This window comes from Eublepharis macularius, chromosome 9 (assembly GCF_028583425.1).
Source record: "Eublepharis macularius isolate TG4126 chromosome 9, MPM_Emac_v1.0, whole genome shotgun sequence".
In the NCBI taxonomy this organism is placed as follows: domain Eukaryota; kingdom Metazoa; phylum Chordata; class Lepidosauria; order Squamata; family Eublepharidae; genus Eublepharis; species Eublepharis macularius.
In genome coordinates, this window is record NC_072798.1 from 30,390,034 (window position 1) to 30,405,179 (window position 15,146).

Below are 15,146 nucleotides of genomic sequence, written 5' to 3' on the forward strand. Positions count from 1 at the left end.
TCACAGATTGGGACTCTCCAGGGAAAACAATTATAAAATAATATGGTATCATCTCCTAGATTCTCTCATAAATCTTCTCAGCTGTGCAACAAGACATATTTTTTTGACACCAACACTGTAAAAAAAACTCCCACGTTTAATCAAAGATTTCCCTACAGTAGTTCCAGATACCATTCAGTGACTCTCTTCCATGTTGTTTCAATCTTGTGTCAGATACCTGAATGACTTCTACGAACTGGAGCTTCAGCATGGCTCAGGAGTCATGGGCTGGAGCATTCCGGTGACCAAAGGGGTGATGCCTTCTCCCCGAGAATCTCACACAGCCGTTATATACAGCAGAAAAGACTCTGGAAATCCAAAGATGTTTATTTTTGGAGGAATGTCTGGCTGTCGACTAAATGACCTCTGGGAGCTTGATATAGGTGAGTACAATTGAATCGCTAGTGAAGCATTGCTGCAGTTGATACACTGAGGAGCAGCTAATTATTATGGATTTGTAATTTAATTGCAGTTTTTACAGGAATCCCTGGAACTCATTATGCAGCCAGCTGCAACTTCATCTTAGAGCTGTTTTGCACATTACATAGCAGCTTATCCAGATTTGCCACTGTTTGTAGTTTCAAGTGAGAGCTGCAGCTGGTCCTAGCTCTCCAACATGTGTGCCAATGTGGTGCCATGTTTTCAGACATCTATTTGCTGTATTCACAGTTAATGTTTGAAGAGGACTTTATAAAATATACTAATACCCATCACAGCAGCCACCTGCTGAAAGTTGCATTGATTTCTTAAGAATGTGTTAAAACACTGAGCGATACTCTGATAATAAAATAACCTTACAGTGCATTAAAACATGTCCACTTAGGCTTGATTCCAATTTGTTCTAGTAGCCTCCTCACTTGAAATCTTCTTTTCCAGCATTCCACAAGTTGCATTAATCTGGGCTCTTATGCAGATACGTTATCACTGTTTAAAGTGCATGTGCATTCCTCATATATTGCAAACATCTATAACTACACAAAGTCAATGAAACTGGTGCCTGAAGATTAACATTGTACTCTGTTGGTTACAGTTACATAAACATTGCTTGGATGCAGGTCTTGTTACGCTCGATGGGTTTCTGTCCTGACAATGTGAATGGATGTCCTACTGCAAACAATGTTGAAAAGGCTTTTCACCTTTTCAAACATCATTTTATTAAGTAGTTACAAATAATTAAATTAATTAATTAATTGTCTTATAGTCTGCTCTCCCTGAAAGCAGCCTCAGAGCAGATCACATCGATTTAAAAGACATAATTAGGGCTGTGCTATTCGGGACCCGATTTGGAATGCCAAAGCTAAGCTTACTGAAGCGATTCAGGTCGCTTTGGTTAGCTTCAGGGCTTGTTTAAAGGGCTCTGCCACTGCTTGCAAGCAGTGGCGGGGCCCTTTAAACATCAACACCCCCCTCCCCTCCACCTACTTTGCGGAGGCTTCGGGCCGGCTCCTCTGCCGCTGCCGCCCGAGCCTGCGAGGTGGTGGGGAAGGCCAGAGCTGCCTCCTCTGGCCCTTCCTGTTCCTCAAATGGCCGCAGCATGCCGGTGCCCCAGCAGCCATTTGAGGGGCAGGAAGGGCTGGAGGAGGCGGAGAAAGCCCTTCCTGTCCCTCAAATGGCCACCGCGGCGCCGGCACACCATGGCCATTTGAGGGGCAAGGAGGGCTGGAGGAGGCAGCTCCGGCCTTCCCCACCACTCCACAGGCTCGGGCAGCGGTGCGGCAGCAGAAGAGCTGGCTGGCTCCAGGCCGTGCCGCCTTGTGCTGCTGCTGCCACGGTGGCGGCGGCAGCAGCAGCAGCCCGCCGCCCAGCTGATAACCCTCCCGCCGCCAGGTAAGTGGGTGGGGGTTGGAGGGGTCTCCCCAGGGTTGGGTGGGGGTAGAGGGGTTGCCCCAGGGAGGGTGGGGGTGATGGTGGGGAGTTCCCCCCCTCGCTTCAGTATGCTATGAATCTTCATGGAGCATACCGAAGCGATTCCCAAAATGGTATCCCGAAGCAGGAATACCAAATCTCCCCACCCATGCACAGCCCTAGACATAATAATAAAACAGATAAAAACCAGTAGCATAAAAGGAGCAAATACAATTTCACAAATCCACTTTCAGAAGCATGTATGAGATATTTGTGTTTGTATTCATCTGTGTCATTCACACATTTTATAACTTTTATCTAGTGCCTGCAGATACGTATTTTGGAAGTCTTCTTCCATCTGCCTCATTTATCCTTTAGCTCTGTACACATGCATTTTCTGACAGCTGAGTAACACGTTGCACAGGCAGCTTGTTTGGATGTAGTTCACAAATGTTCATGACCATCATCTTTCAACATGCTTTCTTCTTTTTTTTCCTCACTAGAAACAATGACTTGGTCGAAACCAGAAACTAAAGGGACAGTGCCACTTCCCCGTAGTCTCCATACAGCCAATGTAATAGGAAACAAGTATGTCTGTTGTTAAAAGCTCACCTATAGAAAGGTACACCTAGTAGGAGAATGTTACTTTAGTGTCTGTATCTAGAGATCCTGCCTCTGTCCAACTCTGTGAAATGCATCCTTGGCCTTACGAAAATCTCTCCTACAGAATGAAGTTCTTAGCTGTGGAACTTCCAGAAACTGAACTGTACTCCTTGTATTTGGGTGAATAGTTAGAGCTGGTTTTTTAGGAGGGAGGGGAGGACATTTAATTCTCTTTTGTAATCACCTAAACTGAATGGAAAGTGTGAAGAATCTTTCTTTGAAGAGTAGATCCTTCTAATAATTTCCTGAGCCATGCATGCTGTTGCACTTCAGTGAACAATAATGTATATGGTGTTGTTAGAAAAGAAATTGCCTCTGTATTGCCATACTACACAGAATGTAGAAAAAATCCAACATCTTAGGTATTAAATATTCTAGAAGCTACTATTAGCTGAAATTAAGGTCTCTTATGGTAGGTAAGAACTTTGACAAGTACATTTGGTTGCTACCAGTACTCCATTTGACAGTTATGAAGCATCAACTATAGCTGTACGTAGATGTTCATCTATGCAACCAATGAGGATCGGGATTGTGATGGTCCTTCTGATTACCCATCCCTTCCCATAAGGGCTGCCAATCTCCAGGTGAGGCCTGGAGATCTCCCAGAATTACCAACTGATCTCCAGACTACAGGGATCAGTTGCCCTGGAGAAAATGGTTGCTTTGGCTGGTGGGGTCTACTGCATTATACCATGCTGAGGGTCCCTCACAAATCCTGCCCTCCCCAGGCTCCACCCTCAAATCTCCAGGAACTTCCCAACCAAATAGTTGACAATCCTATTTCCCATACACATCCATGTAATCAAGGAAACAATCAGGTCTACACCCACAATGTCATTAATGCTGCAGCATCTCATACCTTCATATCATTCCTTTGCTAATGCATAACCACCACCTTTTGGTGGTTATACCCAACAGCTTTGTTAATGGTTAATAATATATTTAATAATATATCACAATTCCTAAATTAGGAAGCTGTAGATTATTTTTTTGTTTACCCTGTGATGCTTACTGAGGCTTGCAGGGAAGATGGTAATCTGGAGCATCCATTCACCTAGAGGGAAATCCTACCATGCCTCATCTCCATATTTACAGTTTTTAGTAGAGGTGTTATTCAGCTGTCTTACAGGCTTCCCACATGAATTCTTACCACAGTGAGCAGCCATGTGACGGACAACCGTTTGAGAGAATTTTGTTGTTTGCCAACTCCAATAGTTTTGCTAGTAGATTATTAGTAGATTACATAGATTATGACAAATTCATTTCAGACATACTGAATTCCCCTCTGATAAATTAAATCTCATATTCTTGGCTGCTTCAGTAGACGCGGCATAACTTGTGAGCGTGAAAGAGGCGAAGGAAAAGATAGCTGCAGCTTAAGCTTCCTCTTCATTTCAAGAGGTTGCTTCTGAGCTTTGGATGCCTGGAGTGGTTCAGGACACGTATTTTGTTCCTGCTGTGCAAGCAAGAAAGTTTGTGTGTGGAGCCTTGGCTCTGGCTACTTGTTTTTTTCACAAAACGAATGAAACGTGGAAAGAGACTTCAGGGTGAACCTCTAGGGAAGATGTTGGGGCAAACACTTCAGTGCCCCCTGCAATGATTTCAAGTAAATGTGTGCATGTATCTTTAAAGAGGGTTGAGTGAGTGATATGATTGGCTCACATCTGAGAGGGTGGGCGGAGTGAATGCAGTTTGAGACTGGGAGTGGGGAGCAAAGTTTCAGTCAGAAGAAACCAGGCTAGCAGTGTGCTGCCTGAGTATGTTGAAGTATTTATGAGAGAAATATAACCTGTAGGGAACCTGAACTGAGAGTGTTTGTGAAAGGACACTCAGTCAGGGAAAGAGAGGCCAGCTGTGTGCTGCCTGAGCAGGTTTAATATTTCTGTGAATAATAGTCAGAGAGAAAGAGAGGCTAGCTGTGTGCTGCCTGAGGAGTTTTCAGCATTTCTGTGAGAAATATTGAGTTAGAGAAAGAGGCTAACTCTGTGTGAAGCCTTAGAAGAGATCTGTGTGAATGAGAGTAAATGAAGTAACTTTAAGAACTGAGAACTACTTTTATGAAACCGATACGCTTCTTGACAAAATAAAAGTTTGTTTTGTTATATCCCAGAGTGGCTGTCATTGCTATATCCCATTCCTATCCTCAGGGCCACATAGAACCACGAAGGAGCCTGACGCTTAGGCACGTTAAAAAAGGGAAAACTTAAATAAAATATCTTGGAATATAATATTCCTGGTGGCAGCAAACTACCCAGAGGGTGTTAAGGGAGAGATAAAAGACAAAATCTACCCTAGAGAAAGTAAGGGATAGCCATCTCAGCCACATTTAAACCTTGTTTTATTAGTTTGTATAATTTTTGCTAATATCGTGGCAGTTTCAGTATGTTTTTAAGGACCTTCATAGCACGCATAATTTCTTGTTTTATAACACTTTGCAAAACTTCTTAAGAGGAAGAAGTTGGGGGGGGGCTGTATTCTCAAGATTAAGCCATGGGAAAGTTGTATTAATAGTATTTTAACATTGTTTTTACAGTGTAACATCTAAGGCAAGTGTTACAGTATAGTGTGGTTTAATAACTTCCCAGAGATTATGGCAGTGATCTGCAAGCAAACAGCTCTCAGTTTTACAGGCTGCCTTTAAATTTTTCAGAGCTCTTTAAACAACAGCCTTCTATATGGTATGGGGGAACTGGGGGTGGGGGAGGGAATGAAGCTTCTATTCTAGTTTTAAAGGTAAGGACAATGTAGTGAAATGGTCTGAGAGAGTAAACTAATACACTTTGGAAAATAAATGTGCTTGTCTCTTCTCCTGCCCTCTCTTCCCCCTACTTCCCGGCACCCTCATATTTACAGAATGTACATTTTTGGTGGGTGGGTCCCACAGAGCACAGAAGATAATGTATCTTCTCAAGATGGTGAATGGAAATGCACTGGCTCGTTTTCCTACCTAAATCTAGGTTGGTACCTACATTTTTGTTAATCTAAATATTGAGGTTTTATTTTGGAGTCGCAAACACAGGGCTGGATCAAGAGAGACTCTTCCACTGGAGGAAGGAAGACACACTTAGCAGAAGTAAGCCATTGGATCCAGTTCATGATCCTTAGAAACTGTAGAAAATTATAACCTACTTTGTTCCAAGGATTGTATCTCAATTTGTTTGTGCTTAAAATAATGGTGCTGCATAGTTACAACAAGAATGAAAAAAATCAGTGTGAAACCAATAGCAGACTAAAAGCAACAGCATTCACACTGTATATACGAATGATGCAAATACAAATCAACCTGATGGCCTCTTCAGATTGTATGAAAGAGACTTTAAGGTCGGCTAGTCAGAATTTCAAACTTAAGGAATTTGCTTTGAGTCCACAAATCAGCTAAAATAACACAACATGGAGGCTTGTACATGCAACTGTATTTAGTCATATCTATTTTATAGGCATCGACGTTAAGTGAAATGCTAATAGAATTCTCACTTTTGGAAATGGTCAATATATTAATGCTTTGATTTTGTTCCTGTTTTATTTTATAGATACCACAGAATGGGTATGTCTAATTTCCGACTGTCAAGAAGACAAAAATAACTTGCTGCCAGGCCCAAGAGCTGGCCACTGTGCTGTCATCATTGGCACCCGCCTGTATATATGGAGTGGCAGAGATGGTTACCGCAAGGCCTGGAACAATCAAGTGTGCTGCAAAGATCTTTGGTATCTAGACACTGGTGAGTGATAGGCATAACTTTGGCATCAGTGGCCATTATTGGGATGCGTTTAATTTGTGAGCCCTTTTTAAGGTTTCTGCCATTAAGCACCTGGACAATTTTAAGACCCTTACTCAGGGCTCCACTTCTAGAGATGTAAGGGAACATAACAGATGATCGTCATAATTATTTCCATGTACAAACTTACTCTTGATGGTCTTCAACCTTTCCAGATCCAGACCCACATTTAACCCAAGTAACGGCATGAGTTTCAGTTTCATGATGGGAAGTCACATGACAGGAAGAGCCCAGGGCCAAGGCCAAGACAGGTCAGCAGACTAAGGGAACTGTGGGCAAGAAACACAAGCTGTGCATCAAGAGGTGCACTGTGGAGAGGGAGAGGCTAGGACAAGACATTTCAGAAACATGCACCTTTCCCTTGCTTCCTCTAGTACTTTCCCCTGCCCTCACCCCCACCATCCCGTGCTTCTTGTAGCAACAAGCCCTCCCTACCTACTAAAGCCCTGCTGTTTCAGGGAGAGGGGGCTCTGCATGGAGCACTGTAGGACTAATTGGGAAAGGTGGGCAGGTCGGGCTGGGGCAAGAGAGAAAAGGTAAAGAAGGGCTTTCTCAAGAAGAGTAAGTTCCATGTTATAAGCAGGGGAGGAGCAGCTGGCAGGCATCAGGAGCAGGCTTTGCTGGAGGAGGCGGGACAAGGCAAGGGAGCTTTTCTGGGGAGGGGCATCTCTGAACCTGCTTGTGCTGAAAAGGAGTCCTTCTCTCCACTCTTGTGCGTCCTCTTCTTGCTGCCCTGCTGCTCTTCTCGGCATGTGCGCAGAGGCAGGAGGTGGAGCACCCTTGCTCTCTAAGGGGGTAGGTAGCAATGAGTCCTTCCATACAGCAGTCAGAAAAAAGTGCCTTTATAAATGACATGTGACTTGGCAGGTGGAGCTTCAGGACCCACCAGATGAGGAAGATGTCTCATGAGTCCAAGTCTTTACACTGCTAATGATTAGGCAAAATGATTAAAACTGCGCAAATAGTTAAAATAAGTTATAAGTTGCATAGATTAAAAGCTTTCCCAAAGAGACAGGTGTTTACTAAACATCAGCAGACTGCGGGGTGCTCTTGGTATCTCAGAACCTATGCTGGAACTGAAGGCCTTCATTAAACAGGGGAAACAAACTCCAGCCATTTCGTCTCATCAAAGGTTCTGTGATGATCTGAAAACAAATCCTATGCAGGTTTTTCTGTGCTGAGATTTGCGTTGTGTCAGTTCTTCAAGTACTTTGTTCAGTATCTTTAAGGCATGGGCCTGCAGAGTAATCTGTAGAAGGGTAAAAAAGAATTTGGTTTTGCAATTAATTTCTGTTGTGTATGCCTTATTTTAAATGCTGCTTTAATATTTTAAAAAATGTTTTAATGTTCTAAGGTGTGCTGTCTTGGGGACCCTATTTGGGTGGAAAGGCAATACAGAAATACTCTAATTAAAAAGAATGAATAGTAGCATGCAAATTTTATTGAGTTGTGGAACAATCTGCCAGTGGCTTACTGAAATTATTTTTTAAAATCTTTTGGATTGTCTTGAAATTCGTCCTCTTTTCCTGATACTTTTATTTATCTGTATGATTTCAGCTAATTATATCCCATTATGAATCCCTCTGATGCTGAATCACTGTCAAATAATAACTGGGGTGATACAAGCTTTTATACTGTGTTGGGCACTGACTAGACTGATTGAGTAGCCAGCCATCTATGGTAGAACTTAGGAGCAAAGGAGCATATACTCTGATCACTTGCCACCTCTGATGCAGTCACAGCAGAGGGCCTGAGACTGACTTCTTGCCTGTATAGGAAAGAAGAAGAAAACTGCAGGAAATATGTGAGTAGCACAGGTCATGTACTTCTAGTGGTCCTGAAACCAGATCTGAAGAAACTGGCAGGGACTAAAAGGTTTCACAAGTTAATTGTGGGCTATCCAGTAGCTACCAATGAGCTAGATTGGTTGATAGATGGCCTGATGCCAACCACTGGTAGGGAATCTCAGTGGTTCTTGATTTACAATATGGCTCCTTTGTATACTCTCATCTGAGTGAGAACCAAGAACTGAGAGATCGCTCAGGGACATCACTGGTTGTGTATTGCCTCCCATCTAGTCTGTCACAACAGCCCCTCTTCAGAAAAGTTTTTAGCATCCTGATATACATATGAGATGTGATCAGTATAATATTAATTTTTGGAATGTCTCAGTTTTTTAGACCAGTTTGAGGCACACAACTGTCCAAGTGTGTTTATTACCAAATGACTGATCAGTTTGTGGTTACAGTTAAAACTGGTACAGAGATATACTTTGCTTTGTTTGACAGTTGGTTAGAACAACTTACTAAATAAATATTATATCAGGAAATCTGAAAGCCACATCGTCCCGATGTAACTGGAGTTCACTGTTCTTCTTTTAAGAGAAGCCACCTGCACCATCACAGGTACAGCTGATCAGAGCAACTACCAATTCCTTTCAAGTGAAATGGGATGAAGTTCCTACCGTTGAAGGGTATCTTCTTCAGTTAAGTTCTGATATGCCAACACCTGCGGTGGCTGAAATACCTCTTACTGTGGTACCTGAGACACCAAGTGCACAAGGTAATGTCATTTGCACAATATGTCTCTCCCTCCTTACGATTTATGGGCAAACTGGTTGCAAGGCTAGGCTCTCTCTCTTTCTCTCTCTGAGGGGTGTTCAGTATAAGGAAGCATTGGGTAAAGTTCTTATAGCTCCCAAACCACCCTGGGGCATGGATAAATGAATACAAATGTTCAGGCTATGTACTTCTGCCTCTCCTTCCCCCCATTAGATTCTGAGGCCATAGCCAAGATCTCAGGCAGATTGGTCCTTTAGTTTGCTAGGCAAGTTCCTACTTGGCTGCTGCCCTGGAAGGCTGCTGGTAGCAAGGAGCAAGCCGAGGTCCTGGTAGCAGCACAGGAGCTGTTCTGCTCAGATCTACTACTGGGTGGGTTTTAGCTAAGTGGTCCCCGTGGCACTGCTAGCACTGCAGAGGCAGCTCGGCTTGGCTTGTTCTTGGGTTGTCCTACCCTCTTAATTTGCCCTCTGATATTGCATCACCTTGCATAGTGCTATTTCACATTAGTGGAACAGGAAACCTGCTGCTTCTGTTGCACTTCTGCGGTTTCTGGAGATGGTGGGAGAAATTGGAGGTGCTGGCTTTGCAACAGATGGGGAAAGATCTTTGCTTGGCACCATCAGCAGTAAAGAAGGAACCATTCCAAGTCTGCATGGGGGGAAAAAACAATACTGAAATATTCTGCTTATGAAATGTCTGACCTGTACATGTGTCAGGAAGCATTATTCTTCAGGGAAACAGGAAAAGAAACTAGACTGGAGATCTCTTGCAGTAAAAATTCACTTGAGATTCTTAGAAAATTGCTTTGAAATACTGTATTTTACAGCCACTACCTTAACAAAAGAGAGGGGTTCTTTTAGTAAATGGCCCCCTGGGTTCTTTACAACTGTCCCTATTAACTATTCCTTATCCTTTTCCTTCCTATTCTTTTTGTCTTTTAACCAAATGTAGGAGTGGGGAGGGAGGTGTTGGGAGAATTAACATTGCTGGTTCTTGCCATATTCTGGTACTCTGGCAAAAAGTTGCAAGAGATAGCAGTGCTAGGACACTGGCACAAACTCATAATGAGCATCTGAAGGTGCCTTATGATAAAATCAGACCATTGGTTTGTCTAGCACAGTACTCCTATTCTGGGTGGCACAGAACGGTCTTTTCTATAATATGGTACCTGGCATCCTTTGTTGGGGGGGGCAGGCGGGGGAGAGATGCCTGGGATTGAATTTGGGATTTTCTGAAATTACAGGTTTGAATTGGGATTCTCCCCTTCCCTCCTTTTCCTTAGTAAACTCTGAATTGGTACAGCTTCATTCTTATCTGTGCTAATAAATGTGTTTTGGTGTGCTTGAAAAGCTGAGAATGAGAACGTGAAGATAAACTGTCATGCAGGCAGGCTCATGGATGAGAATTTTATCGTAATAAGACTATAACTCCTGGCAGTGCTGAATCCCATTTGAAGTGCTTCAGCGGAAACTGCTGTTATCAGTTGAAAATATAGCCATAATTAGGTTCTTAAACTCTGCATTTCGAATTTCTTTGAATGAACTCCAGCAGGCCCAATAAAAGTCGACCATCATGTTTATCGTCATCAAAGGAGAAAACTAATTTCCATTACTCATTACCTGTTTTTATTTTTGAATAAGTTGTTATAAGAAATGGAAATAATTTTGTTACCATAGAACAGGGTTAGATCCTGCAAATCTGTTCTGCTGATGTTGGCACCTTCCCCTGATGTAAGAGGCGCTTCTGCTAGAGGCAGGAAGAAGGTGCAACTGTTAGCAGAGCACATTGCTGCGATCCAACCCGCAATAGGGAAATAAAGTGACTTCTAACTGTTATAGTAGACTTCCAAGCATCTTAGTGATTTATGTGAACTTCTTCTGTTTGACATTTACATAAGAGATGGTTCTTCTGCGCACTAGAACCTACAATTATTATTACTATTACTACTACTGCTACTATTATTATTATTAATGAATATTGTCCTTCCTCCAGGAATCAAGCTGGATCTTCGCAGCCAAACTGTCAATACAGTCCCTAATAATGTAAGTATAGATTTGGGAAGAGCCATTGTTGTGTAGTGATTAGAATGACATACTAGGATCTGGGAGACCCAGGTTCAAATCCCCATTCTGCCATGGCAGCTTGCTGGGTGAACCGTGGCCCACCACACTCTCTCAGCCTAACCTCCCTCACGGGGTTGTTGAGGGGATAAAATGCAGGAGAGGAGAATTGTGTAGACTAAATTGGGTCCCCTGCTTTGGGAAGAAAAGCAGGGTATAAATGAAGTAAGGAAGTAAATAAATAGTAGTCTTTTTTGTGTTTCAAGAAATTACATGTTGGTCTATGTGATGATTTGCCAACAAATCATACTTGCCAGTTCTTCTAAGACCCTGATAGCAACTAATTTTTAATAAAGATCATAATTTGAATTGCGCAAGGGCTGATGATACAGCATGGATACATCCATTGTAGAGTTCTCCTTATCCCCTCAGTGCTTATTTCTCCACATTATGTAAAGATACTACAGCAGCGTCATGGTTGTTCCCCCCAAGGTCTGTCTGTATAGTGAAAAGCAGCTGCGGGTGACCTGTAGGAGAGAGGCAGGGCTGTTGAATGCTTCTTATGCCAACTGTTCAGTCACCCCCCTAGGAGTGTTAAAAATACGGATCCCTGAAGTTACTCGCAGTTGATTTTGAAGATAAAAAGAACAGAAAAAATCTATGGAATCATTTGTGATTACATTTTGATACGCAGACAGACGGAAATTGGAAGCTGACATGAAGAACGTTACCAGAGCCTCTCTTGCAGCCTGCTCTGGGAAGGATCCTTTTGGTGTATTTCTGAATGAGAATAATGAGAATGTTATTTATATATGAGATATGTGTGTATATACGTATATAGATGTATGTATTATATATATTACTATATAATGAGGGATGCCCTTAGGTTTGGGCCTTTGCTGAGGAGAACCAGATGGGAAACCATTTTTTTGAAGTAATCACTGTTGCTTTGTTTTTGGTCCCTTCTCCCAACTAGGTGCAGATTTCCGTTTCAGAAACTAAAGTAAAGGTCATGGAACCTGAAAATGCAAAGAAAAATCATTTAATTTCCAAAGAGTCCTTTGCCTCTTTATGTCTACCTGCTAGCACTTTAGGTAATAAGACTTTGCATGGCAAGCACACATGGAAACATAGCTGTGAGATCTGCTGCAGAATGTATGCTGATATTTGCCATTTAATAAATGAAACACCAACCAGTGCTGTGGTTTAAAAGATCTGTTGAAAACGGTACTGAAAGGGGGGTTGAGGGAATGTAGCTGCGATTTTGATACCTATGAGAAGGGAAATGGTCAATCAAGCTAGGGAATGAGAATGATTTCCAGCGCAGAACTGCTGGTTCAAAACAAAATGGCTTTTTAGAGCTGTGCGCATCTGTGAGACAGTGTGAGAGAATACTAGATATAAGAATTGTTTTGTTTCATTCAAATCTGGCTGGGGTCAGTGATGCTGGCATCTTGAACAGTAAAGATGATGGGTTGGACCCTCCCATTTTGTTCCCTCAATGCCTGTATGCAGGACTTTTTTTCTGGGAAAAGAGGTGGTGGAACTCAGTGGGTTGCCCTCGGAGGAAATGGTCACAGCTGGTGGCTCCGCCCCCTGATCTCCAGACAGAGGGGAGTTTAGATTGCCCTTATGGGTAATCTAAACTCCCCTCTGTCTGGAGATCAGGGGGTGGGGCCACCAGCCATGTGACTGTTTTCAAGAGGTTCCAGAACTCCGTTCCACTGCGTTCCTGCTGAAAAAAAGCCCTGCCTGTATGTTAGTGTAGTGCAAGATCCTTCTGCAAATAGGAGATGCTCTCCCAACAACATGGGAGCATCTTACGTTAGGAAAATAGTCTTACCACTGGAGTTATACACTAGCTTTGATGGAATGCAACAATAGGATCCAAACCTATTTTTCTTTCTTAGAAACAAAGCATGAACTCGAGGTTAATAAGAAACAGACTAAACTAACAGAAAGGGTGAGGGTCATGGGGTATGGGGAGTGGTTTTGCTACACAGAATGGAAGAAATGGGTGGGGTCCATGTGTAGTGAACAACTTCGCTGAACAGGTGAGCGGGCTGAGCCATAGTGAGTTACAGAATAGATTGAACTAAGTTTCTACACTTGTATTTTGAAGGGATAGAGTTGTGAAGGTAGTAAAGATTCTGCATAGGAGAGGAAGGGGAAGGATGGGGTCATGATGCTAGTCTTCTGCTTGGGATTACCAGCTGAAGTTGGGGGGTCAACTTGTATATTGTCCAACCACTGCTTGCTCTTGTCTCTTTTTAATCAGCATCCATTGTCTTTCCTTCTGCCCAAGGTATACTGAGCTACTGTTGAACTTTTAAAAGCAGTATTTGAGGATGTTCTGGTTGCAGAGAGTTAATACTGATAAGAGAGTTTGAAAGATGAAAACCTCATGAGTTTAAAGGGGAAGAGTAATTCACATTTCCTTTACAGAACTGGTGAACTCTTGCTGTGTTTCACCCTTCCCTCCCCCCCTTCCCTCTTTCAGGTCCTCAGATCTCAGCAAATGTAAATGAACTACTTGACTTTGACACAAGAGCTACAAAATCTGACCCTTCTGTCTCCACTGCACAAAAGATGGTAACCCAGCAGGCTGTTAAAACTGAGTCCTCCAGTACAAATGGGGCAGTTGTAAAAGATGACACTTCACTAACAACAATCAGTTCAAAACCTGAAGGTTCGGAAAGTTTCACATACTGTATTTTGAGCCATGTGTATCTAAGGTCATCAGATTTGCTTCTTTTCATTGTGATTGGCAATTTTCTCATTTTTGCGTAGAGTTTGGGCTGGACATTAGCCATAGTAGATGTAGGTATACATGTGACATTTGGAAGTTGGACTCTCCATGCCTTCATCTGCCTGTCTTTTAACAAGGCCATTGTCCGTTTGAATTGTTGAGATTTGTTTAAAAGTATTTCGTTCTGAGTATAACTGTTGCTTCTTGGGGCCCACTTTTTGAGCACTGTTTTTGAAAAATATTTTGGAAATTGACCTTGTTCAGATCTTTTCTTTCTAAATTTTAAGCATTAGCCCTTTGGTTAAGTACCTTTTTGTTAATTGCTGTTGATTTTCTTGATGACCTCTGGTAAATATGTCTGAAATGACCTTGGTGTAGACAGCGTCTAAAGAAGATGCTTCTTTTGGGTGAAACCTATCTACAAGGATGACTTCCTTGGACCTTGTTTTGATCTGTCATTCAGTATTTCGTATACAAACCCTATGCAAATTTAATTTTCTCCCTCATGTTGGGTTTACATTTGATTTAAAGCTGTGTAAGTGTTTAAACAAGTTCCAGTGACTTTCTGAAAATGCCATGCTTTCAGAAGCCCTATTTTTAGAGCTCTTGCACAAATTATAATGTCTACTTACTCCATGCATGTTATATTTCTTGTGCATGGATGTCTCCCCATCCATTCCTTACAAACTTCATTTCAGGTGTATTTATTGACTTCAGCAAATGGGTTGGAACCTGCAGATCCTTTCCCCTTACCTGAAGCATTTCCCTCTGTGCTAGGAGCCTTGCTCTTAAGTGATAAGATGATTTTATATAGTTGCACCTGATATAAACATGTTCAGGGTTGCTTTCTAATCTTACCATTAAGCTTTAGCTACACGTGTGATATAAAAAAAATTATTTGGGGGAAAGATCTTTAATATCTGAAATACATTTGAACACTAGCTGGGAAAAGCTTTGCTTATTTTCTCCCTCTCCCTGAACCCACATTTGTCATTTTTTTTCTAGTTAATGAGACCACGATGCCCTCAGCTAGAGTTGCCTCTATTGGCTCAGATGAGTCATCTATACAGTTGCCTGTAAGTATATGATCAGCATGGCATATCGTAGTCATCTTGGAAGTTATGCTTTTTAAAATATAAAAACAGTTATCACAGACCACTAGGGGAAGTGCTATGGCTCGTTTGTAGAGCACATGCATTATATGCTGAAAATGACAAGGTCCTGGCATCGCCACTTAAAAGATCTTGAGAAAGACCTTTCTGTCTGAGGCCCCAGAGAACTGCTGTCATAGTACAAAGTGTTGAGCTAGATGGACCATTGGTCTTGCACGGTATAAGGCAATTGCAAACCTTCCTATAACTACAGATTTGCTGGGAGGCCTTTGGCTGCAAGCCGTTTTCTCTCAACTTCAGGCCCACCACATTACTGGATGGTTGTAAGAATTGCTGAGAAA

General features: G+C 42.3%; 1 protein-coding gene across 1 annotated transcript in view; it reads left to right on the forward strand.

Annotated features, from left to right (window-relative positions):
- HCFC2 (host cell factor C2) overlaps nt 1–15,146 on the forward strand; it is a 30,493-nt gene that overhangs the window by 6,280 nt on the left and 9,067 nt on the right. Inside the window, exons 4-12 of the mRNA XM_054989240.1 lie at nt 214–422; nt 2,388–2,472; nt 5,401–5,504; nt 6,078–6,266; nt 8,706–8,885; nt 10,877–10,926; nt 11,921–12,038; nt 13,445–13,633; nt 14,699–14,769. Of these exons, the coding sequence (XP_054845215.1) occupies nt 214–422; nt 2,388–2,472; nt 5,401–5,504; nt 6,078–6,266; nt 8,706–8,885; nt 10,877–10,926; nt 11,921–12,038; nt 13,445–13,633; nt 14,699–14,769 (1,195 nt within the window). The remainder of the gene's footprint in view (nt 1–213; nt 423–2,387; nt 2,473–5,400; nt 5,505–6,077; nt 6,267–8,705; nt 8,886–10,876; nt 10,927–11,920; nt 12,039–13,444; nt 13,634–14,698; nt 14,770–15,146) is intronic.